Source organism: Fistularia commersonii, chromosome 8 (genome assembly GCF_037954325.1).
Source record: "Fistularia commersonii isolate RoL2024-O1a breed Wild chromosome 8, RoL_Fcom_v1.0, whole genome shotgun sequence".
Taxonomy (NCBI): domain Eukaryota; kingdom Metazoa; phylum Chordata; class Actinopteri; order Syngnathiformes; family Fistulariidae; genus Fistularia; species Fistularia commersonii.
In genome coordinates, this window is record NC_141291.1 from 17,682,472 (window position 1) to 17,709,942 (window position 27,471).

At 37.3% G+C, this 27,471-nt stretch overlaps 1 protein-coding gene across 4 annotated transcripts in view; it reads right to left on the reverse strand.

The window, feature by feature from the left end:
- Nucleotides 1–27,471, reverse strand: part of ntng1a (netrin g1a) — a 121,161-nt gene that overhangs the window by 25,873 nt on the left and 67,817 nt on the right. For all 4 annotated transcript variants that reach the window (XM_086151473.1, XM_086151471.1, XM_086151470.1 and 1 more), the window contains exon 4: nt 9,516–9,688. In XM_086151473.1, coding sequence (XP_086007599.1) covers nt 9,516–9,688 — 173 coding nt within the window. The remainder of the gene's footprint in view (nt 1–9,515; nt 9,689–27,471) is intronic.

Genomic DNA, 27,471 nt, shown 5'->3' on the forward strand with positions numbered 1-27,471 from the left:
AAGATAATAGGATTGCCAATACGTGGGCATGTATACGAGTGTTTTAACCACATCCACAAATACAAAATGCAAAAAAGTTCAATCCGCAAGCTTAAAATGTCCATTTAATCTGATTAATCTAATTTTGTTGTCACTTATTCAAATCATTCTGGGACTCACTGTGGTCCGTGGTCTGAAAAAACTCCAAAATAAAGGAAGACGCCAACCATACCATAAATTGTAATCTCACTGTACTCTAAATTATGCAGCAATGCAGGTACCAAATCTAATTTTATATATACCTATACACATGAAATTTGGGGGGAGGGAAAGAAAAAAGTGAATGATTGTGTGATTCATTTTTTTATATTAATAATTGATAACAAATCATTTTTTTCTGCAAGGAATGCTTAAATGTCCCCATGAATTACGCATAAATGAATAGCTACATTCATAAATCAAAGACTCAGGAAATATATCAAGAAATAAACAGGAAATTGATCAAGAAATAATCTCTCTACTGCATGATGGAGAAAAATATGTGTTTAATTCACACTGTGAGTAATTTAACAACCCTATCAAAACCAAAGACCACTGACTAATCAAGGCCAATAAGTTCAAAATTAAAATAACTAATCCTTAAATAATTTCCTTAGCGATGTGTTTGTTTGTACCTGGGTACAATTTAAGATTAATTTTCAGGGTTTTGATATTTTTTGTTTCTCTTTTCTTTTGTTTGAAAAACAAAAATTCAATACATGGTAGTAGAACTTGAAATCAACTTTAATAAAGGCCATAAAGTCTAATCCCCTGCAAGGCTTGGCCTCTATCTTCCCTCAGTCTCCACCGTTAGATAGTAAAATGAACTGCCGATTAAATTCAAACACTGATTCTTCTTCTTCTGTCTCCACAGGAAGGAGGTCAGAATGACTGAGATGTGTGTGTGTGTGTGTGTGTGTGTGTGTGTGTGTGTGTGTGTGTGTGTGTGTGTGTGTCTGTGTGTGCTGAAGATGGAAATATGGACAGAACCAACAGTTTACTAAGACAGAGTAATTTCCCTTTTTATTCATTCCCTTCTTTTTTCTTTGTGTGTGTGTGTGTGTGTATACATACATACATACATTCTTTGTGAATATGCATATATGTATGTATCCATGTATGTATATGGATATACGTATATGCACACACAAACAGAAACACACACCTACAGTATACATATATATATAATTTCATTGACTGTTGTAAGATTAATTAACAACATTATCCGATGATGATCAATCTCTGTTGTAACAGCTGACTTGTGGGGTGTTATTTAAAATGAAATATTTTAAAATATTATAAAATATTTTATAATATATATAAAATATTTTCTTTTTATCAAATCGTAATCTTTGACTTAAAGGCACCACAACTTAGTGAAATCAAACAAAATGTTTAAAGAGAAGAATCATTTTTAATTTTGGGCAGGTGGCTTTGGGGTGTGACTTAGTAAGTCTACATTGTTGTTTATTAATATTTTTCTATAGTTCCTCTTGATATCCTCATTCAAATAGAAAGCCATTTTTGTTCCTTTTTTTTTTTTTCTTTCCTGTATGAGCACCTGAGATTGTGCATGCACTGGGTCGTGAGTCTGAGCCTGTGTGTGTGTGTGTGTGTGTGTGTGTGTTTGGGGGGGGGGGTACCTTTTTTAATAATGTGCTGTCAATCTGGGGTCTGGAATTTTTACTAACCCTCCCCAGGTCTCATAACTCAGATCCTCTGGGAGCCAGAATAAGTCATCAGCTGGTGGCTGAAAGTTGAGAAAGCTAGAAATCACAGCAGATGCAATAAGGACACGAGTCCGTGAAGAACCTCTAAACTAATGCAATTTTCTGAAGGCGTTGCTTCTCAGCCCTGGCTGAACTCGGAAAAAAGCTGGTCTATAAGATATCAAAAGGAAAATGCCACAGCAAAGTCCATCCATTTATTTTGGAGTTCACTATATTGAGAGTTTTAATCTGCATCTTGTTTGCTATTTTGAACCATTGCAATATATAAAGTTAATAAATCGAATGTAAATAATTCAGTACTGTATGACACAAGCTTGTTTTGTTCACACCCTAGGAAAAACAGCTGTTGCCTCCTCAGCTGGGATGCACATAAATAATAAACAGCAAAAAAATATGAGCAGGGACTGCGACGAGAAGAAGGGCATTTTAATATATTTGAAATTTGCGGGACTTTTTACATATTTTTATGCCTTGTTGTTGTCAAAGAAAGTGTGTCTGCATGAATATATCGCAAATAATGTGCGTGGGGTTTCCTAAAATTGTGCTCAATAGACATAAACACAAACCTACAGTAAATAATGTGAGGCAACAATGAAACATCAGACGTGTCCTACTTTTCTTTAAGGAAGCAGAAGTAAGGAGTATGTTCCATTTGGCAGCTTTAGGTGGAGAACCTGATTTATTTACTATAATACACTTACTATTAAGAAAAATAGTCGGGTACACAGACCCTTGAGTTAGTCGTATATTAGATAAAATAATGAAGACAATTAGCAATCATTATTGAGCAAAATGGCTTAGTTTGATTAAAAAGCTTGCTGATTTTTCATTCCATTTATAAGCCGGCTACAAATGTTGCACGAAACCAGCATGCTTTAAAAAAAGGACCCGGCAATAATGATACACATTAATGCATGGAAATTAAATTAAATTAATTCATTTTAGCAATAAAAAAAGACTGACAAAACAGTTTAATAGAATGTTACAAATTTGGAAAACCTTGACTGAGTCTGATAAAGACCCGATAACAGAACGACATTTTACCTGAGGGTGTCTCAAGTGAAACCTGACTGATTAAGTTAGATACGGAGTTGTATTTCACTGTGACTTGAAATAGACTGAGTTTATCAATTTATTCTTTTCTGGGGTGGGCACACTTAGACATATACTGTCAGAGTGTAAGGTTAGTCCTACCTAGGGGTGATACACTTGGCGTCATAACCAGGTGTTGAAATGTTTGTCAGCAGCAGGGGAAGAAAAACAGTTAGACTAAATTCTGTAGTTGGTAACAGGGAGGCTGGGCAGATTAAAATTTGTATGTGGGGGATAAAAGGTTAGACAATTTAGGACACGGCATCACGCAGAGCAGCCACGTCAAGGTGGGGCCTGGGAGTTGACTGATTTGAACAAGCAGCTGGCTGTCCCAGTGTATATACCTGTACATAGCATCTGGCAACGGACAGATATGTTGCTGTGGTCTGCGGTAGTGAGGTTTTATCAAACTTGCTGTCCCCTGGGATGATTGAGTGAAAGACGGAAGCGAGCGCCAAAAAGCTAGGTATACTGAGATGGCAGGAGAGGCTGAGCAGTGAGGTTGGAGGCCTCGGATGTGGCCTGTAGAGGTGGGCTGTCGTGGGTTTGTGGCAAATTCTGTCTACTGACTGAGTCGGCATTGCGGTCAGCAACATGTCTCTGGCAGCAGAATGAGCAAGTGAATGGTTGTGGCTAAAGATGAAGCATGGTAACTGGGGAGATCGCTAAGGAAAGATTGTTTGCTTGTTGATCAGCTATGTTGCCTAACTTGACGAAACAGATGAAGGAAGTTGCCCGCTTGAAAACCCCAAATATATGCCTCTGACTGCTTTTGGCTTATGTAGTTAAGTAACGTCTTTTTTTGGGGGGATGTTAGCCTGCCGGTGGTTAGCCTGAATTGGCCTTCGAGATGTGTTTCACCTCAGATCCTGACACAAGGGACAGTAACACCATGTCCTGTGTACTAATTAATGTATGTATGTTTGTACTTATTTAATTTCATGGATAATGTAATATACAGAGTTGTTTTAAGTCAGGGTACTTCATTAAAAATATAAATAATAATTAAGTCAATTAACACATAGAATGGAGGTAAAAGAAAGCATATGCTGCAGCCTAGTTTTCTCGTGTATTGAACCATTTTTAGAAGTAACCTCAATGAACATAAACATCTTTTTTGAAAATCGCAACAGATGTGATTTAAGTATAGAATTTGAGCACAATATTCAAAGAAGCTCTTAGCCTTGATATCTTCATGCTATACAACCTTGTTATTTAACAGATTCAGTGGTTAAGTGTGGACACTTTGACCAAAAAAGACAGATTAACAAAAATCCAAAATCAAAATGAGATGGCATTGCAAGCCTTTAATTTTGTAAAATTGATGGCATTATATAAACAAATATGCATAAATAATGCTTCCTTTTTATTATTCGCCTCACACTGAACATTGTGTGATACAAATGTAATGTGCATGTGTGCATGTGCATGTTTGTGTTGGTAACAGCAATTATGTGCACTCAGACTTGTTGCATGAAACACAGTTGTCACTTAGTGCCACTGAGCCAGATGTTGCATCAAAGTGATGCTTGATGTTGGTGAAGTGAAACCCCAATGCTTTACAATGTGTTTGATAACCCTGGGCTGACTGCTGTCTTTTCAGTCACAGCGGCTTCTTTGTGCTTTTGATAGGATGTGGAAGATGAATAAAGTGATGCACATTTTTCTTAGACTTGTGTTGACATGCAGGTCAGATAGGGAGTCTTGCATGTCAGCCTGCATGCCAAGTATCAATGCACGGGGACGATCATATAAAGTACTCAAAATTCGTGTATTGCGGCATTAATACAATTTTGTTTCAGTAAAAGGCTGCACAGTACTGGGCAAAGTTGAAAAAATAATAATATGACATTCAGAAGCCCTTTCTTCCAATATACATGATGATACACTCTAAGATATGGAAAATCACATCTCAGATAATCCATTCAGTGTTCATCATATTGGTTCTGCATGAATATATTATATTATACTGAGTTTTAAGATCAAGAGTAAAGCATGCAGAGGATGCCCCCCATGAAGATCGAGGTTGGAAGCTAAGATTAAAGAAGCCCAAGGAGATGTTAGCATCTAATGTGGCACAGATGGGTGTCCTCAAGAGAGACAGTGCATGGATGTACTGTATAAAAAAAAAATAAAAAAAGTATGACAAAATGTCATAAAAGCCAAAGGCCTGCAGATCCGCCCAATAGGCTGGAAGGACACACACACACACACACACACACACACACACACACACACACACACACACACACACACACACACACACACACACACACACACTAAAAAAAAAAACACTATTTTCTTTTAATTTTTTTCTCCCTCAAACCACCACCAAGGTGGAATAGGAAAAAAAAACAAAATAAAAACAAAGTTGGTGATAAGATGGACATTCCTCAAAGTGATGGAGGCCTGTAGTGATCAATATACACGGGCTGCTACCATCAGACACTCAGCCCTGACTGGATAACAGGTCAGGGCAATGCTGATCATGGATAGTTCAATGGGTTACAGTATTGTAAAACTAGTTGCTGTAAACCTGTCTCTCTTCAGCCTTTAGGCTCCTCTCAAATTGTGATGCAGCTAAGATGAGCAGTCACATGGGACAATAGATGACTGATGACCAGAAGGCCACTTGTATGTGCTTGACTATATTTTCCTTTTTAAAGATGATGCAGGGCGCCATTCTAACACCTCAGTTTGTATTCTCTCCTTCGATGATTGTAAAACTTTGTCTAACAAACGCCTGGACTAAAATGCTGCTAAAACTATAAATCAAGTATACAAAGAGGGATGTAAAACCTCCCATGGATCAATGATAAATGCATTCTGATGTCAAAAGAGATATTTAAGTCATCATGATCTTTGAGATCACAATGGTGCATATACAGTGGAGCAAAAAGTATTTATTCAGCCACCAATAGTGCAAATTCTCCCACTTAAACAGATGAGAGGGGCCTATAATTTTCATTATGGGTACACTTCAACTATGAGAGATGTAATGAGAAAAAAAAAAATCCAGAAAATCATATTGTCTGATTTTTAAAGAGTTTATTTGCAAATCATGGTGGAAAATAAGTATTTGGTCAAGAACAAAAGTTCATCTCAATCCTTTGTTATATAGCCTTTGTTGGCAATGATGGAGGTCAAACATTTTCTGTAAGTCTTCACAAGGTTTTCACACACTGTTACTGGTATTTTGGCCCATTCCTCAGTGTAGATCTCCTCTAGATCGGTGATGTTTTGGGGCTGTCGCTGGGCAACATGGATTTTCAATTCCCTCCAAAGATTTTTTATGGGGTTGAGATCTGGAGACTGGCTAGGCCACTCCAGAACCTTGAAATGCTTCTTATGAAGTCAATCCTTCGTCGTGTGTAATGTTTCCACCCCCATGCTTCACTGTAGGTACGGTGTTATTTGGATGCAACTCAGCATTCTTTCTCCTCCAAACATGACATGTTGAGTATTTACCAAAAATTTCTATTTTGGTTTCATCTGACCATAGGACATTCTCCCAATCCTCTTCTAGATCATCCAAACTTCAGAGGGGCCTGGACATGTACTGGCTTAAGCAGGGGGACACGTCTGGCCCTGCAGGATTTGAGTCCCTGGCAGCCTAGTGTGTTACTGATGGTAGCCTTTGTTACTTTGGTCCCAGCTCTCTGCAGGTCATTCACTAGGTCCCCCGTGTGCTTCTGGGATTTTTGCTCACCGTTCTTGTGATCATTTTGACCCCACAGTGTGAGATCTTGCGTGGAGCCCCCGATGGAGGGAGATTATTAGTGGTCTTGTGTGTCTTCCATTTTCTAATGATTGCTCCCACAGTTGATTTCTTCACACCTGGCTGCTTATCTATTTCAGATTCAGTCTTTAGCCTGCTGCGGGTCTACAGTTTTGTTACTGGTGTCCTTTGACAGCTCTTTGGTCGTGACCATAGTGGAGTTTGGAGTGTGACTGTTTGAGGTTGTGGACAGGTGTCTTTTATTCTGATAACCAGTCCAAACAGATGCCATTAATACTGGTGACAGTTGGAGGACAGAGGAGCCTCTTAAAGAAGAAGTTACAGGTCTGTGAGAGCCAGAAATCTTGCTTTTTTGTAGGTGACCAAACCATGAATTTTCCAGAGGAATTTACCAATGAATTCATTGAAAATCCTACAATGTGATTTCCTGGATTCTTTCCCCCCACTCTGTTTCTCATAGTTTAAGTGTACCTCTCATCTTTTTAAGTTGGAGCTCTTGCACAATTGGTGGCTGACTAAATACTTTTTTGCCCCACTGTACATGTTAATATCATGAAAGAAAACTGGCAAATTTGGCATTATGACTCCAGATGTGCAATGACCTACAGTAATAGCCAACTATCTGTTTATTTATTTGTAATATTTAGTGCCAATACTTAACTACCACTATGCTATTTGAGGCTTGACTACCGTGGGTATGGTGCACAGGGGATATTTAAGGCACCCCCACAATTTGTGAACAAATACAAGATAATTTCTGACATTCTGCATTATACTTTGTAGAATGTGATATTCTGATTCAGCTCTGCAAGTTGTATTGCTTGCATATTAAACTCGAGAAGCTAAATTCCTCATAGGCAATTCTCTGTACGTTTTTGCTACAGGCCTTGAATTTGTCTGCCTTCGACCCAAAAATGATAATTCCAGAATTTTATAACACAATAAATTAACAAATACTGCTATTTTTTGAGTATATTCACATCAATGACCCAGTTTTCAATGAATATTAGGGCACTGGATAGAAACCAACTTAACATGGTTTTCCAGTGCGTATCCCACAAACCTGAAATAAGCACAAACTTTCATAAATAGAATAAAAGGGCACTTCTGCCTTCTGAATACCCTCCATCCACCCAACATCTGACGATTATCCTGCACGCAGGGCTGCGGGGGATGCTGGAGCTTATCCTATGTCATTGTGCGAGTCAATCGCAGGGCCACATATGCAGACAGAAAACATTCACTCACTCACTCATTCCGTGCAATTTTCACCTTTTTTTCTTTTTTCAATTAACTAGCTGCATGCTTTTGGACTGTGGGAGGAAGCTGGAGAGTCCACGGGAAACCCATGCAGACACGGGGGAGAATATGCAAACCCCAGACAGAAACGTCCCCTTATTGTAATCGAACCAGTGTCCTTCCTGCTGTGCGGCTGAAGCGCTAAACACTGCGACACTATGCCGCCTGACTTTTGAATTAAAAAAATATATATATTAAAAGAAATGAAACAAAAAAATCACACAGGTCCACACACAGACTCACAAACAAGCAAACACACACACGCACACACACACACACATACACACACGCTTCAGTTCACATAGTATCTAGACAACATTTAAAGGCTGAACAGTAAATTGCTAGAAATATGCAGTTTGTTCTGGACAATGCACTGCTCTTTTTCCTTGTGGCTTTTCCCTTCAGGGGTCACCACAGCAAATCAACTTCCTCCATCTAACCATATTGTCTGTATCCTCTTTTCTCACACCAACTAACTTCATGTCCTCTTCCACTACATCTAAACATCTTCTCTTTGGTCTTCCTCTAGAATTCCTGCCTGGCAGCTCCAATCCCAACATCCTTCAACCAATATGTTCACTATATATTCACCTCTGTACATGATCCAACCATCTCAGTCTGGCTTCTCTAAACTTCTTTCCAAAACATCTAGCATGTGATGTCCCACTGCTAAGATGAATTCCTGATCCTGTCCATCCTCATCACTTCCGAAGAGAACTTCAACATCTTCATCTCTGCAACCTCCAGCTCTGCCGCCTCACTTTTTCTTCAATGCCAACATCTCCAAACCATACAGCATCGCTGGTTCCACCATTGTCTTGTACACCTTTCCTTTCATTTTGGCTGATATTCTTCTCTCGCCTAGTACCAATCACAATATTCACCATCCATTTCAACCTGCTTGGATCTGTTTCTTCACCTCTTTTCCACATTCTCCATTGATCTGGACTGTTTACCCTCATTCACACATATATTCTGTCTTGCTGCAACTAACCTTCATTCCTCTCCTTTCCGGTATACCTACACCGCTCTCGATTTTCCTCTACCTGTTTCCTGCTCTCACTACAGATCACAATGTCATCTGCGAACATCATAGTCCATGGAGATTCCTGAGTAACCTCATCTGTCAGCCTGTACATACCCACTGCAAACAAGAGTGGGGCTCAGTGCTGGATCCCTGATGTAGTCCTACTTCCACCTTGAACTTCTCTGTTACACCTACAACACACCGCACCACTGTCTCACATCTCACATACATGTCCTGCACCAGTCTATCTATCTATCTATCTATCTATCTATCTATCTATCTATCTATCTATCTATCTATCTATCTATCTATCTATCTATCTATCTATCACTTATGTATTTATATAAATATATATCTCTATATGTGTGTGTGTGTGTGTGTGTATATATATATGTATGTATCTACTAATATGGGGATAACAATTAGATTATACCTTGTTATTATATATTAAAATGGCAAAACACAAAAAAAATGTTGTCTTCAACACTACACCTTTGTGCCTTTGAAAAAAAAAAAACGCTTTTTTTGGGAATCAATTATTAAGCATACCTGTGGTTTGTGTGTGAATGTGTTTGTGTGTGTGTGTGTGTGTGTGTGTGTGTGTTCTCACAGATATTTGCAGTGCCCTTGGGGATAGGTAGGTAGGAGCCAGCACTCCACGCTCGGCCCTGGTAATTCCTGTCACAGCGGCCGCAGTCTGGCCCCGTGGTGTTGTGTTCACACTCGCAGCTCAACTTCTCTTTTTTATATACACAGCTGTTGGCATGAAGGTTGCACTTGCACCTGTCAAAGAGACATGGGGACGTTGTGGGGAAAGGGGGGGGGGGGGAGGAGTGGAATCGAAAAGGGGACAATCACATTGACATGAGTGAACTTTAAAAAAAGACAAAACATGAAACAGACAGTTTAAATTTTGTTGGACAATGCCAGTAAAGGGCAGCCTGTCCTTGACTACAAGTGCAGCAAACAGATAAAAGAGTTGCATTTTAAACTTTGAGTAGAACTCGTTCAAAGAATGCAGGTGATTCTAAAGACAAATCTGGCAACATTATTTGCCCACTTCCTTTTTCGTCCTGCGCCTTGAAGAAAGTAGCTCAGTTTTAACCGTCCCACTGGAGGTTGGTGATTGTGAGAAGGTCACATTCAATAGGTGAAAGAATATTTAGGAGAGCAAGAGGGACAAAAGGATGTAAGGGAAAGAAGCCAAGTTAAATTGTGGAACAAGCACTTGGAGAATAAATCTGGAGGAACAAGTAACTTTGCGCAGAAGTGAATAGCTCAAAATTGGCCAGAGGGCAGTGTAGAGCAATGGTACAGCTTCGTTTTCTATGACGAATTAATATGAGATGAGATCTCACAGGCATATTTTTAAAAAAGAGGGACTCCCTTAAGGTGCACTAAATCCTCACATCCCGCTTGCCAATACATCCATTAAACAATAAACTCAGCAGATTCTTTTTTTTTTCTTTTTTTTGCTGTGTTGAGAAGAGTATTAAGGGGATCTCTATCTGTTAAATTAATTTATGACCCCATCCTCTACTTCATTAAACACTTGGAGGGATGTAGGGAGCTGATGAAGTTTATTTGAGATGCTTTGAAGAACTTTTGTAAGGTATGTATTCTTGTTTGAGATGATTTCAATATTACTACACAAAACCACATAAAACACATTCAATTTTTGATGCAAACAGACAAAACAAACAGGTCTGATTTGGGCTGTTTTCTGCCCTAATGGTCTGACGGCAACCACTGGCCAGCTCAAATCAGGGCGATCCCCACTTGATCAATACCATTTTTGTAAAAGAAATACACTTAGGCACTGGAACTAGGTATATACACAAGTATGTATCCTGAGTAATAGCCAGATAAATTGCATTACCGGGGATTGTCCAGTTCAATGAAAGCGATTCTGAATAGGCCATCTTTGTTGCATCTGCCGACAGACTAAAACTATAGAAGAAATAGTGTCAAGGTCACATGGTGGGCGGAGTTTGAGGAATATATTAGTCACAGTGACAAAAATGTAAACTCATTGGAAACCGACCCCATTAATGTCTTTCTGTACATGTACATTTCATGACATTAATGGGAATTGAGAATTATTTCTATTACAAACTATTAATAGTAATACTGATGCTAATACACCTACTAATAATGATAGCAAAGACAATAAGCTCAATATATATATGCACTAACAACAAACACAGAGACTATAAAATGGTACCTCTCAATCCTATTTAAAATATGACTCATCAAAAACTAAATACCCTTAAAGGAACACCACACAGCAAAACAGTAGGGGCAGTAAACATGCTTCTAGATTAAGGAGGAAACAGCAGTTATGGTTGACTTAATCCTACGAGTTAAGGTCCTACCAAAAGACTTAATTACATTATAAGTAGTTTTCAGAGTCAATTTGTTTGCATTAGATAAGGATGTCGAGGGGTTAATGGTGAAGGGTTGTAGAAAGCAGAAACACTGCTGACTTTGAACAAGAGGTGCTGGCTTGTATTTAATAGATGCCAGAATAAACAAACAAACATGTAAAGAATCAAATAATTGTTAAGGGCGTATTTGATAGATAGAACCAGCCACAAAGATGTTCTGATTCAGATCCGATGATATATTCTTATAAGAAAAATTTGGGGAGAGGCACTTGCTTGCAGGCCGTCCAAAACACACTGAAAACATACAACACACTCTGACACTTCACGCCACTCTTCTACGTTCAGCTCTTCCTGTTTTTGAAAAGGCATGGCACTGCCAGTTTGTTTTGGCCTTAATCATTAGAGACAGGACAATCCCAAAACACACTGGCAGCGCCACAGCACATTAAGTGTCAAATGTCACCCCAAACACACACTGGAGGCGTCGCACCCGCAGAGTGTAAAAGGGAACTTTACTGCAGAACAGTTTGTGACAGTCATGTCATGAAGCTGGTTGCCATTTACAGAACAGACAACCCACCTTTAACTACATATCGCTGAGCGGCTATATAATATACAATATATATTTATGTTATATAAGAAGGAATGAGATGCGGCGATTCAGTGTTTAGCACTTCCAACTTCTGGCCAGAATACTCCTAGATCTATTCTGTTTAAGGCAATTGTATGTGGACCATTATTTAAATTTCTTTTTTTTTCTTTTTTCGGTGCTGGGGGCACTACATTATTAATTCCTTGGACATTGTTATTGCTCTGCATTTTAACAATGAGTCGTGGGCAGATGCTGAGTGCCCCTTAGGATCAGTTAGGGTTTCAGTTTTTGAGGAAGTTGGAAATCGCACCGAGAGCTTCCTGTGCCAAAATGGCCACGCTTGCTATCTGAATTACCCTACACTTAAATATCAATGTGAGGTTGTTTGACATCCAATAAAAATCATATATATTAGGCATAATTCATGATCCAGGGCCACCCAGTATCTTCGCTGGCTGCAACGTCAAATGATGACTAAAGATGTGACTTCCAACAAGCATGACTCAGTGTAGATTAAGTGGCTTTGTCTGTTTATTTTAGGGTGAAAAATTCCCAAGGCAGGCATAATAGCCCCATTTAAGGTCCTACTTTGTAAGTGTTCTTTCATTCAGCTATTTTTTTTTTGTTTTAATTTCTTGTGTTTTCCACTCAGATTCAGGTAATAGGCGTCTTTCCATCTCTTTCTTCGAGCAGAATGAGGTAGACAGAAGGTGTTGAGGAAGGCGATGACACAAATAGCCCTGCAGCTGTGTTTCTTAGTAAGAAACTTCATTGAGCAGATAACCTTTTCACCTGTCCATGCTTTCTTTACCAAGACTCAGTCTTAACCCAGAACAGCAACAATCATTTGGAGGACAAGTCATAAACTGCTGACTCTTTCATGACCTTCATACACGTCTCCCGTTTGCCCAGAGGCTATGTGCTGACTGGGATTTGATTCAAATGCCTAGTCCAGGTGGGGAAAATACCTAGATTGGCTAAATTCTGTGACAAATCATATGACTCTCCTCTAACTGCAGATTATTTACAAAAAATACATGTTGGACACATTTGATAGCAACTATTTGTAACTAACATGATATTAACCATAAAGAACAACCAATTTGATGTACTATTATATACTACATATACTATTTTAGGTTCATATCAGTAAATATCAGTATGGTGAATGCAAATTATTTGATTTAAAAAACTAACCAATTGCCTGCTGTCTGATGAAAATGCCCAAATGTCACTGTCCCCCAAGTGTGACATTTTATTATATTTTGATGTTGACATTTTCAACATAGTAAGTCCAAGGTTGGGTTTTAATGTCAACCTAATTTTTATTTCCAACCCAAATATTTCTGTTGGGACTCTTTGTAATATTAAATAGATGTGTTTTTAATGTTAAATTGACATCTGGTGCAGCTGGATGTTAAATACTCTTTAACAGTATAATGAGATTTAAATACAGCTCAAATATCAGACAATTTGTTAATATCTTGTTAATTTTCTTTCAAAATCAGTTATAGTATTGGCTTCACAAATCCCATAATCAATCACACAGACATCTGGTGGAGCAGGCTGTTAAAGACCATTTAAAATTGTAATGAAATAGAATTAGCTCTCCTTTCAAAACATTTAAATGTAAATCAAATATCAGACACTGTGTTCACATCTTGTTAATTTTCCCTCGAATATTCATAATAGAATTGGATCTCCAAAATCAAACAGTTAAATAAGAAGTGTCAGTATCTTGCAAAAACAAACCATAAAAAAAATCATAAAAATAAAAAACAAGAAAGCTATAATTACAAATATTTATGCACATATACATACATAGTAAAAGAGGAACAACAGTATATACAGTATTAATAATCTATACATTAAAAATATTTTTCAACGCATGTTGAAAGCAGATGCTTTCAATCTTGCAGCAAAAACTTGTAGCAAAAACAACAACGTCATCAAAAAATCATGCTAATGACTGTTACCTGCATGCTAATGCACAAAGAAGACACTTTAGAAAGTTACAGCTCAATTATATCAGCTGCAATTGCTGTGAGAGTTAGATCTGACCTAAGTTTATAAAAAAGGAACTTAAGGTTATGGCATGTGCTCAGTGTGAGTAATTACTGTGAACACTGAAAACAAATGCAGACGGTGGCGGTGCTTATTTTTCCATTTTAGTGGATTTGCATTGCATTGGACTAACTTCAACTTGAACAGACCTTATTAGAAGTTGGAGGGAATTCAAATTTGAACAAAAAAGTCTTGAAAAAAAGATTTAAATGCTGTTTTGGAGTAAAACATCATTTTCCATTGCATTATAAGTTTCTCGTACGTACTTTCTGACTGTAGAGAAGTAAAAAGATTCTGATGGACACATTTATTTCAATATTCTATCTTAGAGGGTTTCATATACTTTTTTTATATATATATTTTGATAAAAATGCCTTTGTAAATCATCAAATACCAATTTTTTTACCTGGAGACTTAATTCACAAAAATGTATGTGATTTCTAAGAAAACTTTAAAAGAATCAAGGATAACCAAGAGGCGTCATCGTGAGGAAAAATCCCTATTTGCTGAGGTTGTTGGAAATGTTTTTTTTTTTTTTTTCTTAAAAGTCCTACATTTTTGATTGAGTCAAAAATTAACTTACATGCATGTAAAAGAAGGAAATCCGGTTACTGCTATTGTTAAAGAAAGAATTTGGCATAGCAAGACATTTTAAATTTAGATGGAGAAATTATTACAAAGGGGGACCAGAGACTTACATCCACACCCATTGGAAATAAATGGAGGGCAATGGAGAGTTCAATATTGATTTGCTAAACCAACAACAATGCATTTAATCATGGCAATATTAAGTAGCAGACTATATCCCTTAATGGCCGTTGACAATAACTGCTCGAAGACCTACAATTATTGATAAAATAATCACCACCGCTACTGATAGAAAGACAGTCAGTGGAATAATAACAAACGAAACAAATTGACATCTGCTAGATGCTGGAAAGTTATTAATCGGTTTGAATATCAAGAAAGACATTTATAATGGGACATTTAATGAGATGTTCCATGCAAATTGTTAATCATACATTGAAAAAAACTAATTACAGCCACAAATAGAAATTTAAAATGAGGTCAATGGATGGATCCATATAGTTGCAAAAGTAAAACTAAATGTATTGTGACATTTTCTTCCGTAATCGCACCTTTGTTGTGGGAAACACGAACTCCAAAGAGGCTCAAGACATGTATTCATTAAAAATTCAAAACTCATCAACACGTTCCCTACAAATATGCTTGCATAAATAGATTAGAAAAAAACAATGATAAAATGAAGAATAACACTCGACATCGTAGACTATTAGTTATCTAAAAATCCAAAAGGATGGAATTAGAAGTACATAGCTTTCGCCTAGTGAAATGGCAATTTACAGAACCGATATCAGTTTTAATATCAAAACAAAACTTCATACCGCCATCAGTGAAGCTGCTTGCTTGCTTGCTTCCAAAAACAACCAATATTGAAGCAATTTGAGTTGTTATTAAATGGGAAGTGTGTGGAATTCTTGAAAAAACAAATAGATGATTAAAAAATACAATTTGCCAAAAGCAATAAAAAATGTCAACATATATATATTAATAAATTGATGAATAAAAAAAACAAAACAAATATTACAAGAAATATAATATAATGTATATTATATTATATAAGAAAGAAATATAATCCAACCTTCTGGTGGATATAATGAAATATATGATTAGTATGATAAAACATATATATACACACAATAGATGAAGTAGAATAATCTGCAGCTGTCTAAAGGTGATAAATGGTGTTTAATCTGGAAGAAACATATTACATACAGAGGTGTTCAAAAAGGATTTTAATTTACTTTTTCAGTACTTAGTACTGATATGATTTATGTATTCTTGAGAATGTCATTCTTTTTTCAATAAATAGATGCAGTTCGGTAAGCTTTCAAATCTCTTTTTTTTTATTTTGCTAAAACTGAAGTTACATCTACTCTGTCAATCAAATTTCACGACAATTACATCCCTTTTACAATAATCTGCTGTCTCATCTATCGGTTTAGTTCAGTACCTTAAGATGTTATATTGGTTTTGTTTGACAATTTTCTCATTCAGCTAACGTCATTTTGAGCCTGTCAAAAATCCTATTTCTGAGTGATGAGCACTGCAGACTTCAGCAAATCTGGATACTTTCAGCTGTCAACATCTCGGCGAGACCGAGGGATGCTCGGATGAAAGATGAAATTCTGAGCAAAATTACACCAGCTTTGAATGCGTGATTAAAAAGAGATATGAAAAAATCAGAAATTAATTTCAGGCATCTTCAGGAACTTTAACTTTAAGTTTTCTGTACAGTTTTCTGTAGGTTTTGTGACAACTGAATATACCATTGCTAGGTAGATCACTTTCCAAAGAACATCGATTGATACTTCTGTTTAATGTGACACAAAGAAAAAAAGAGATTAAGACTTTTATCACTTATGGCAACTTATTTATGAAGAAAAAAATATTGAAACAAAACATGATTTTGCCCTTGCACAGGACATCGACAATAGCATCTGCAGACACTTTCTCATTAAAGGGAAGATCCTTGCATATGCTGGTACCATTTAAGGAGACAATTTTTTTTTTCTTTTTATCATTGTCTGGAAATTGCGGAAAAATCATTTTCACCCTAATGCAATGTACATTCAATAGGTATGGATAGAAGCAACAGACAAAAGCAGCAACAACCAACTATTTTTTCAAGGATTTTTTTCTTTTAGTGTTGTTAAACTGGTTTCACGTCTTGTCTCTGCTAAAGTATCTGGCATGTTACTGTGTGTGTGTGTGTGTGTGTGTGAGTGTGTGCGCGCACGGATGAAGCGTACGGACGAGTTGGTTCGAAGTGACTTCACATGGAGTCCTTGGTGGTTAAACCTTCTGCTTCTTTTGAAATCACCAACATTTTAATCTGTCCCCAGAAATGATAGCACTGCCAGCATAATGATGGAGACCGCCGGTGAAGCCCACTGGGTCTCATACCCACCAGTCTTGTTGTGCTGCCAATCAGTGGTGGCCTCTGAATATGGATACCAGGGGAGACTCCCTCAATGACTTTTACTGCATTTTAATAGAAGACCTCCTCCAGGGTTTACAGGGAGTACAGTGTTGTATTTCCTACCGGGCCTGCGTCTGTCTCGTCCTGGCTGTCTTTTAGTCATTGTGTCATTATCCTGATACTTTTCCTCTTCAGCCATTTATCAGTCCATTTTTTTTTTCTCAAATTCTCCTGCAGTATCTCTTATCAATAAATATTCATGGCATGAAAACATCCTTGCTTTTGTGTGGCGCCCTCAAAGTGAAATTGTTCAAGGCATTGTTGAATTTGCCAGCCGCTGCCTGTGAGCTAGAGGTGGTGATGCATATTCAGAAAATGAACCGTGGTGCTACAAGCTCAAATTGGCAAAAAGAGGAATAATCAGTTTTATTCCGGCTAAAAAATGTCGCGTATGTCCTTTCATCTGATATGTATTTCCAATCCTCCTTGATATGTAAGAGGCAAAATACAAGAGCGATACATTTAATTCCAGCATGATAAAGCTTTAGTTAACCTGTTCAGTGGATCTTACGGTATATTTTTTTAATCTTACTTAAATGTTTTTTGGGCCTTTATTTCCTTTTTATTAAATATCCATATATTGTGAGTCGTAGCCCACAATTTGATCTACATATTTCATCCTCATTGACGAATTTGTCCTCATTTTATGTCTCAATCTTACTTACCGTATTACTTCTTTTTCATTTTTAATTTGCATTTTCTATGGTCACTTAGGCAGGAAAGACTCCTGGGCCAAATGAGAGACCATTAACAACACTACCCCCTCCAAAAAACAAAATATCACTTACTTACTTATATTGTAATTATCTGTAATCAAAGCATAACGTCCCAACTCACCAGACTGCTGAACCTGACAAACCTGAACTCAATAGGATCCTCGAGTGATTTTAACGACAGGAAGCAATTAAATCTCAACCTAATGGCCAGGTGTTTTCATATATAAGCCAAATTGGGTCAAGTGCTTTGTCTAATGCTTTTCTAAGCTCATGTCTGCCTCCACTCCCTGCTGACAAAGAATGACAACACACTTGGGGTTGTGCAAGGGATGGAATACGCGGCAGTGGCTGGCAAAAAGAAAAAAAAACCTAGATGTTTATGCAGGCTTTTTGTTGATGACGGAAAGGATAATTACACAACCTACACACAGAAGGACATTTACTGAATGCTATTTTTGTCTTGCCTGAAATCCCCAATCACAGCCTCACATTATAAACTACAGTTTTCTACTCTGTTGACACTCGCAGCTGCACCGCCGTCCTGCTCCACCCTCTACCTGCTAATTGCCCTCCCACCATTCTGGCTGGGAGTGTGTCATCTCAAGAGAAAAGACTTTTAGCCCAGAGACCCTGAAACTCTCTGCAAGTTGATTTTTTTTCTACACCCTCCTCTCCTTCTTAATAATACGGATTGAGCAAAGTGGACTTCGTAAAAATTTCTCTTGGATGTTGCTGTTCCATGTTTAATTTACTACTACGTATAAATAATCTATCCAATCCTCGCAAAGAGATACTCTGCAGGCTTTACAGTACATGAACCTTGAAACAGAGACTGACACTATCCCGCAGCCCGCAAACATAACTGAACAACCAGACGTGACTGAATTCTAAGGCTCTCTGGAGCATTAAGGGCGAGAAGATATTAACCTTATAATTGTGAAAAAGGGAAATAATTGAAACGAATTAAAATTTGCAAAAAAAAATTGCGTATATACTGTAATATTATAAAGATATTTATCAGCTAAGGCAGTAATTAAAATGCACTTTTAAAATAAAAATCACAACTTTTTTCAGTTATGATTTTTTTTTTTTGTTAGTGTGGTGGCCAGCATTTCTGCCTCACAGCAAGGAGTTTGCAGGTTCAATTAAATTACATTACATTGCATTACATTTGGCAGACGCTTTTATCCAAAGCGACTTACAATAGAGGACATAAGCACTGCAAATAACACTTGCAAATACAAGATGCACAGGAAATATACAGAACATTAAGCTGGGGTTAGTTTTTTTTTTTTTTTTGACAAAGACGTACCCAAACGTACACACACACACACACACACACACACACACACACACACACACACACACACACATTTTGAAAGGGGGCCTTTCGGTGAAGAGTCTATATGTTCTCCTTGCTTCTACCTGGGTTTCCTCTGAGTTTTCCAGTTTCCTCCCTCTCCTAAGACATGCAGAAGGTCAACTGGAGACCCCAAATTGCCGGGATGTGTGGCTCTGCGATTGACTTGTTCCCGGTCCGGCGGGAACCCGGTCTCTCAGCCAATGACAGCTGGGACAGGCTCCAGCCCCCATGATCCCGATTGCACGATAAGCAGAATAGATAATGAATGAATCAATGTGATTTATTTATTTTTTTACTATCTTAACAGGCTATCACTATATAGTAATTCTACTAAAAATGTGATTTTATGACGTAGCACAGCAGTGAATGTAGTTCATGCGCAGTCACATGAGGTATGATTGATAGTCTGTGGCCACTAGTGGACTCCATATTCACATCTGTTTTTTGTTTTTTTTTTCAAATGTACTATTCTACAAAGCAAAAACAAATGTAAAATGAAATACATAATGCACCATCAGGAAAAAAAAATACATTTAGATGATTTGAAAAAAAAAAGTCCTCTGAAAATCACCAGAAAAGCTGTTAAAAAAAAAGGAAAATAAATGAAGAAAGAAAAATATCCACCAATCCTCCTCCTTATGCAAGTCTCCAGATATACATAGAGTAGTCGTTTCTACCTTCTACCAGTCCATCTCCTGTTGCCTGCATTGAAATAAATGCTCTGCCTGCCCGAATCAATCCATTCAAGCTATCCATCTATTGAATTCTCAGCATTACTTATGTATGGAGTCAGACATGCTATCCAAGCAGGAGTCAATCAGAGGGTCTTTACTGCCTGTGACATGCCAAGGCGGCTCAATCGGATCGACACGCCGGTCCTCACTGATACAGCTCTCAGCTAAAGACTATTGGCCGTGGACCCGATCTACTGAGACGCCACTGGTTGGATGGTAACGCGACTTTTCTAGACAGTGCCAGGTAGAGTGACATTAAACAATCATGTCATTTCATAAACTGCATCACTGTTTATGCTCTTCAATGAAAATAATCCCTCAAGACTCATCGATCAGTTTGGTTCAAGCGCTTGCCCACAGAGTTCGAGAGGTTGAACCACATTTGACCTCACTGTGAGTGTGTGTGTGTGTGTGTGTGTGTGTATGTCAGTAATGTCAAAGTCATTTCTAGAAACACCCATGACTATACGATATTTATTTTGATATATATTATATATATATATTATTCTTTCTTTCTTTCTTTCTTTCTTTCTTTCTTTCTTTCTTTCTTTCTTTCTTTCTTTCTTTCTTTCTTTCTTTCTTTCTTTCTTTCTTTCTTTCTTTCTTTCTTTCTTTCTTTCTTTCTTTCTTTCTTTCTTTCTTTCTTTCTGTCCTTTCAAAATATCTGCTTCAAAATATCTGATATGGTCCTGGATCAATGTGATGCAAACCGAAAACAAAATTTTGGTTTAATGAGTGTTTCAAATTTTTACATTATTCACTGTCTTCTTTTTCATCTACAGCTGATATGCATTTATGATGTGGCATAATTAGTTGTCAATGTGTTATAATACATAAACATAATATTATTATTTTTATTATCATTATTATCATTAGCAGTAATAGTAGTATTAGTGTTATAACCTCTTATTTTTATTTCATTGAATCCAGCATTACCAGCACACACTATTTAAACCCCGTATGACCAGCCATTTAACTCTGGCAAGCCTCTCCCTTGTTATTTAATATTGATGTGTGGAGCAGACTTTTCCCACCAGGGGCCATGATCTGAAACCAGGGCAGGACCCAGAGAGCAGCTGTAATTGCAGAAAATGCTGGCAGTTTCCCAGAACAGCAGAGGGGTTAACTTTGAGCTCTCTGAGCTTTTAAACCCAGCGTCGTTTTTCACTGTTTGGTTGAAAAACAAGAGCCCCTGATAGACCACAAGCAGCATTTCAACTATATTAGGTGAAAAACTGCTTGAGATATAAACTGGTCCGACAAATTATGCATGTGTGTGTGTATTTGTGTGTGTGTGTGTGTGTGTGTGTGTGTGTTGTGTGTAGCTGTAGCTATATGATTATGAGATTAATGCAACTCATTAAAGGATGCACAGAGTGTGCTTGTTTGTACAAGAAAACAAAACACAATAAAAGTTAATAATAGCCTTAGTAGAATATCAAGTGCCTCTTACTGACAATGGCCATTTTCTTATCAGTATTTCTTCCACTTGTCAATTAAAATATTACTTTTTAATGAAAAATTGCCACATAATAACTCGTATCCCTAAATTTGTTTCCCAAAAACTCAATTTCCTATTCATTTCTTTATAACACTAAAGATGTAAAATACTAATTCGCGGTTGATGTTTTGACTTACTCATATGAAAATTAATTTTCATATGAGTAACCTGCAGTTTTCATGTAATTACACAATTTTTGGTGCTTGCTAATAAGTAAACAAAGCCAATGTGGTCAACTGTCGATGTTGATTTTTATTCATAAATTGCGTTTCTTGTAAATAAGAACGCAATTGGCAGTTGTTTTTAGCAGCAATGCAGGTCATTTTTAAATACTTGTGTGGTGATACTTGGACTTCCAGACCAAAACGAAAACTTTGGTGTTGAACAGAAGACACTTAATTAATAAATCAATTCATACATCAAAAATAGATACATATATGCATATATAAATAAATAAATCAATGTGTATGTATACTGTATGTATAAATGTGACTAAATAGTCACTAAATGACTAAATAAATAAATCCTACGAGGTAGCTTGCAAAAAGAAAAATGATTCCATCCTTTCCTTTGGGCACTTTAAATACGGCCGTACTTTGTTAAAAGAGGCACCCAGTTAACCGTTCTGTTCAGGTATTGTGATTTAAGAGGTTTCATGTAAATTAAAGTCATAGTCATGGTGATGTTTTTTGGTTAACAATCCAACATTTACCTCTTTTTAGCGAGCCATTGTCAGTCAATCAAGATGCATTATTTTGAGTGATAACTGTAATAATGAAAAGCCTCCTTGGAATGACGGCTGTGATTCAAACAATTACACATATTCTGACAACTACGTAGCCCGGGGTTATAACACGGTGAACTTTAGCCTCTAATCACCATCGTCTCAATCATCGGCCTATCACCGAGTCATTGTTCGGCAGTAAATTATATTACCTTGCAAATTGAGTAAAGGGTAAGGAAAATTCAATACAGCTTTTTTTTTTCTTTATTTCATTGTTATTCTTTTTCTCTTTTGATAGCTGTGAGCTCCATTGTATGATCGCTTTCTGCTTGAAGGCTAATTCGCCATCCGATGACCATACATAATGAGCCTCTATATTCATTGGCCTTTGCAAAAAGATAACGCGCTCAGGATCACTTTTCATGATTCAGTGATCCAATTGTCCCATCGTTTTTATTCATCCCTCTGTGTTGTCTGCAGATCACAATCAAATATTTGGCGTGGGAGGGTTTAGAATCCTACGCTTTGCAGCAATCGACATCTATTTGTTTGTTTGTATGTGCATGTTTGTATATGCGTAACTATGATGAAATTGTCAATATTGTCTTCGCTGTTAAGAAATGCTGTGTTCACATCTGACGGAAACATAAAGGTACGTGACGTTTTCCGATTTCATGAAAACACGGTTCTGGGGTGTCCAATTGACGAGGGAAGTTATGTTCTGTTTGATTTGATTATGTTTTAATTTACTGCTCATCACTAACAACAGATGTGCAACCTTCACTTTACCAGTTTTTTGTTATTACTGTTCTAAATGATTTTTATTGTCCTCCACACAGAATTTAATTGTTTTTGGGGGGCAATAAAACATCAGTGAGATTTTAAATCACTTTGAGGAAGGAAAATCAGAACTCAGGGCAGGACAGTGCAACAAAGCTCTGTAAGCTTGAGTTAAATTTAATGTCTTTACAAACAGCAGCAAGATTTGACTTTTTGAAAGCAAGACTTTTCATTTTTTTTTCATATGTGTGTATTTTGTATCAGTCTTTAGATGTGGGGCGATTGTGTGGGTAGGTCGTGCGTGTGTGTAACGTTTCATAAGTCACAGTTAATTTTCAGACAAACTGCAAGGTAGGTGTTTTGACAACAGCCCTGTCGCCATATCCACAGAAACACTCACACAGGGACCAGATTTAAAGCCTGATCTTTTCTATTTTTTCCCTCAGTATCCTATTTTTTATTATTTCAATATTCATATTTTAATTATTATTATTATTGCTATTGTTATTCCTACTATTAGTGTTATAATGATGACAACTGTCAAACCACATTGAAGATCCAAATGTATTGAATGTAGATCTTGTGATTCACCTGCAAAATTAAAAACATAAACAAATAAATATTTAAAGGGATAAATACTAAAATAAATAAACTATTAAAATTGCATGAATACATTTTTTGAGACGTGAAGGATGTCAAATGGAACACTTTTAAGTTAAAATATAAGAATACATTTTGATGATCCTACATGCATCTTCTAAAGGTGTTGGTAGGTTTTACAGAAGTCAGACCAAATCGCCTCCTGCTATTTTGATGGCGCAAAAAAGCGAACACTGCACTGCTGCACAGTTCAAAGGGGCTTCCGAGTCCCTTCATTAAAGCAAGGTTGTGTTTTGAAACTCTGACCTGTGAGCTTTTGCACTTCCAATGATTATCTTTTTGTACTTTTAGGTCTGTCAGTAACCCAGTGAACCTCTGTCAGGAATCACTGCCACAGAACACACAAATCGCTTCTACTCTGTCGTCTAAAACACACTCCGCCTTCTGACATGAGCATTTTCAAATTAAAATTTACTGCGGTGAAGGCTTGTCGGAAACGGTCCTGCCCAGTCTTTGACTCGCATGCACTCTTTATTTTCTGATGTAATTTACAATGAGAGTGTTGCTAATATCTCCACAACGATCTTTGTCACTGCATTATCTGTGTGACGGTGGGGGCTGCATGCGAAGGAGAGGTCAATGAGGGGATTAGTCATGAAACCCTGACAGGAGGTTCCATTATGAGAACGTCTGCAGCCGGCGAAAAAAGAGGAAAAGACACATCAAAAAAAGGCCCTTCCGTTGATGAAATGGGTCACCACATGAATGTTGAATGTCTTTCTGTCAACAGCAAGAAGAGAAAATGCCTCCGATATGGCTGGCTCCTGCAAGACCACAGCTCTGGCATAATAGGGCGGGATTTGGCTTCCTTGGACTTGTATATCAAAATACTTGATGAATAGTACGATAAGAAAATGGTTCCATGTATGGACATTTGCCATGATTGCAGTCAAATTCCTATGTACACAGTGAGAAATCCTTTAATTATGGATGCAACATGTCGGAAAATTCTGATTCCGGCACCAGGATTTGCAAAACGGTGATCTAGGTCTGTCCATTCACGCTGGATTGTAAACCTGATTCTACCTGGTTTTATATATAAAAAACATTTTTTTTAATGCTTGTGCACACACAACAACAAACATCCACGATCACATATGTCGCAATTATAAGGGGGTCAAGAATCCTCCTCCAAGACATGGATCCTGTTTTTTTTTTTTTTTTTTTTTGTCTTTGAAGGTTAGTAATTTAGTTCGACCGGCGAAAAAGAAATCAATGTACAAACTGTACAACCTGCATTATCAGCAGCAGGGGATCCGGCAAGATGCTTTGTAGCAGACTAAGGTGAAAACTCCATTTTCTGAAGTAAAAAATAAATGTTGCATCATCTCGTAGAAAAAGAAACGGGATTTATATGTCGCATCGTCGCGCCTCCCGCTCGCTGCTCTGCTGATAAAATCATCATGTCACTTGTAGCTTTGGTCTTCATATCTCTGGACTCGGTTGATTCCTCCTGCCTGTGATAAATAGTACAGGATTGGCTCGCTTCCCTCGGTTCAGGTTTGTCAACACGGACGCTTTTCACTTGATTTCATTAATACATAAATCTTTCAGGTTTTTATCTCATGGTGAGTTTTTACAACAAACAGACACGAGATATGAAAAAAAAAAAAAAAAAATCTACGAAAATACATTTTATTTTTGATTATTTCTCCAGGGTTTTTATCATCTGTCTGAGTAAATGTACTCTGAGGAATTCTGTGACCACTAGTAATGCTGCAGAGATATATTTACAGGTTTGGGTCAATCAAATATTACATATCTGTGCTGTCTGCTAGTAAAATGGAATTGCATGCTGTTAAAAGAATGAGTGAAAAAAATTCCTGCAGACATCTTTTTTTTATTTGGAAATATATTTGTGTTGCTTGAAGTCTTAAGAGAGTTATGAATATATACAAACCCCAAGCCAAACAATACCACTGCCTTGGTGAAACAAATCCCAAATCATAATTTCTTAATAAATAGTATCAATGATAAATTTCTTAATATTAGACGATCCCTCTCTGTTATACCTTCAATAGCAATTTCTCATTTTTAGGTTCTTGCTGAGTTCAAAGGATAGTTCAGTTAATTGTAGCAGTGCCTCAACATATGCAAAACATATGAACAACATATGCAGAAACTAAGCACCTTTGTCTGTAAAAATAACATAAAATTAACTTCAATCGACAAGGCAAATAAATCAAAAATTGAAAGCATTGCCTTTGTGATTCAGTAAGAAAGCGAACCTAGAAATTCATCTCTTTCATGTTTTGAATAGAAAGTTAAGATGTGATTTTCAACCACACGGGTCCTTTTTTTTTTTACAACTCAGCATCAGTGGCACAAATATTCAATCATTCATTTATTTATTCATTATCAATACCGCTTATCCTCCACTCAGGGTCGAGGGGGGTCGGGAACCTGTCCCAGCTGTCACTGGGCCAGAGGCTGGTTCACCCTGGACCAGATGCCAGTCGATCACATATCGCGACAAACAAGCATTGATTCTCTCATTCACACATCTGGGTGATTTCGAGTCTCCAGTGAAACTACTGCGTGTTTTTGGACCGTTAGAGGAAACCGAAGAAAACTTATGCGAACATATATATGCATATAAACCCTGTCAGAATTGAACCTGGGACCTTCTTGCAAGTGTGAACTCCTGTGTCACACTTTTATTCATATTTAATCATCACCAAATATTCTTATGATCTTGAAAATATGTTCTTCCAGCTGTGATGTCATATCTTTGGCGTACAAATTATTTTTTCTTCTTGTTTTGTTTATAAGATTTGAAAAGGATCGCTGTGTTTCATCCGGTGAACCCAATGTCAGGATCGATTTGAAATGCGATGTGAAAAAAAAAAAAAATCCAAAACAAATGCATTGCTTTTAACTGGGCCTTTTATGACTCAAACTTGAGGTGTCTATGGTCTTGTCTTTTCCATAAAATGCAGCTTTTGTGGCCAACTTCAATCAGGTAGGGAACAACTGTGAGCAAACACTGTGTTGTTTGTGTTATGAATATCAAAAAAAAAAAAAAAGAAAAAGAATGTCACAAGCTTTACGGTAGTACAGTACAATAGGTTTAAGCTGGATTGAATGAGAAAATGGGTAACTCAGCAAAGAGAGACTAAGCAGTCCCACAATCCATCCTTCTTTCATCTTGTCATTTGTATGTGAGACTGGCGAGCAGTATCCGGAAAGATAGAGGTTTTAAAAGGAGGGAAGAATATATGCTCGGGGAAAAAATAAAAAAGGTACTTCAGACATTGAAGAAAGCCCGGGACATAAAAGTCCACCTTCATCTCCATCACATCATGTTCACCTCCTAAAACATACAGCAGATAAAGTGTTCTGCACTGACAGATGCCCTTGAACACTTAATGTAAAGTTTGTGCTTATGGTGACAAAATATAAGTGATAACCATTTTTCCTAACGCCAACAGCACTCAGGAAACTGCTGGAATAGTTTTACTTCACAAAGATCTTTTAATGTTTTAATCCACGGTTCACGGCTCAAATTGTATGGTTGCCTAATCCAGCATTTTATCGAGGTCTGGCTTTTTGAATCCGGTGCGAAAAGCGATGTCTGATGCAAACGAGGCTCATAGGGCGGAGCATCATCCTCATCTGGTCCTGAATGGCTCTTTAATTGCTGTTTTGCTAGTGGATTTATATTAACTGTCTGTCAATAGTTAATGAGCCGGAACCCCATGTGACCTTTAAACAAATTATACTGACTGGATTAACAGGAGCATTCAATAATGTGAAGGAAAATTATGTACATCTGGAAAGAGGATGATTTCAATATTGAATATTTGATGTCTGTGAGTGGTATTACAGTGTTGAGGAAAATAAATTGTTATTTTGTCCGTTAACCTCAATAATGACATTAACCTTATGTTAATTATAATACCATAACGCAACATAGCAATCTGAAGCTTATACAAGTCTGGCAAAATATCATGTGTCCAAAAATCATCTTAAAAACAATTG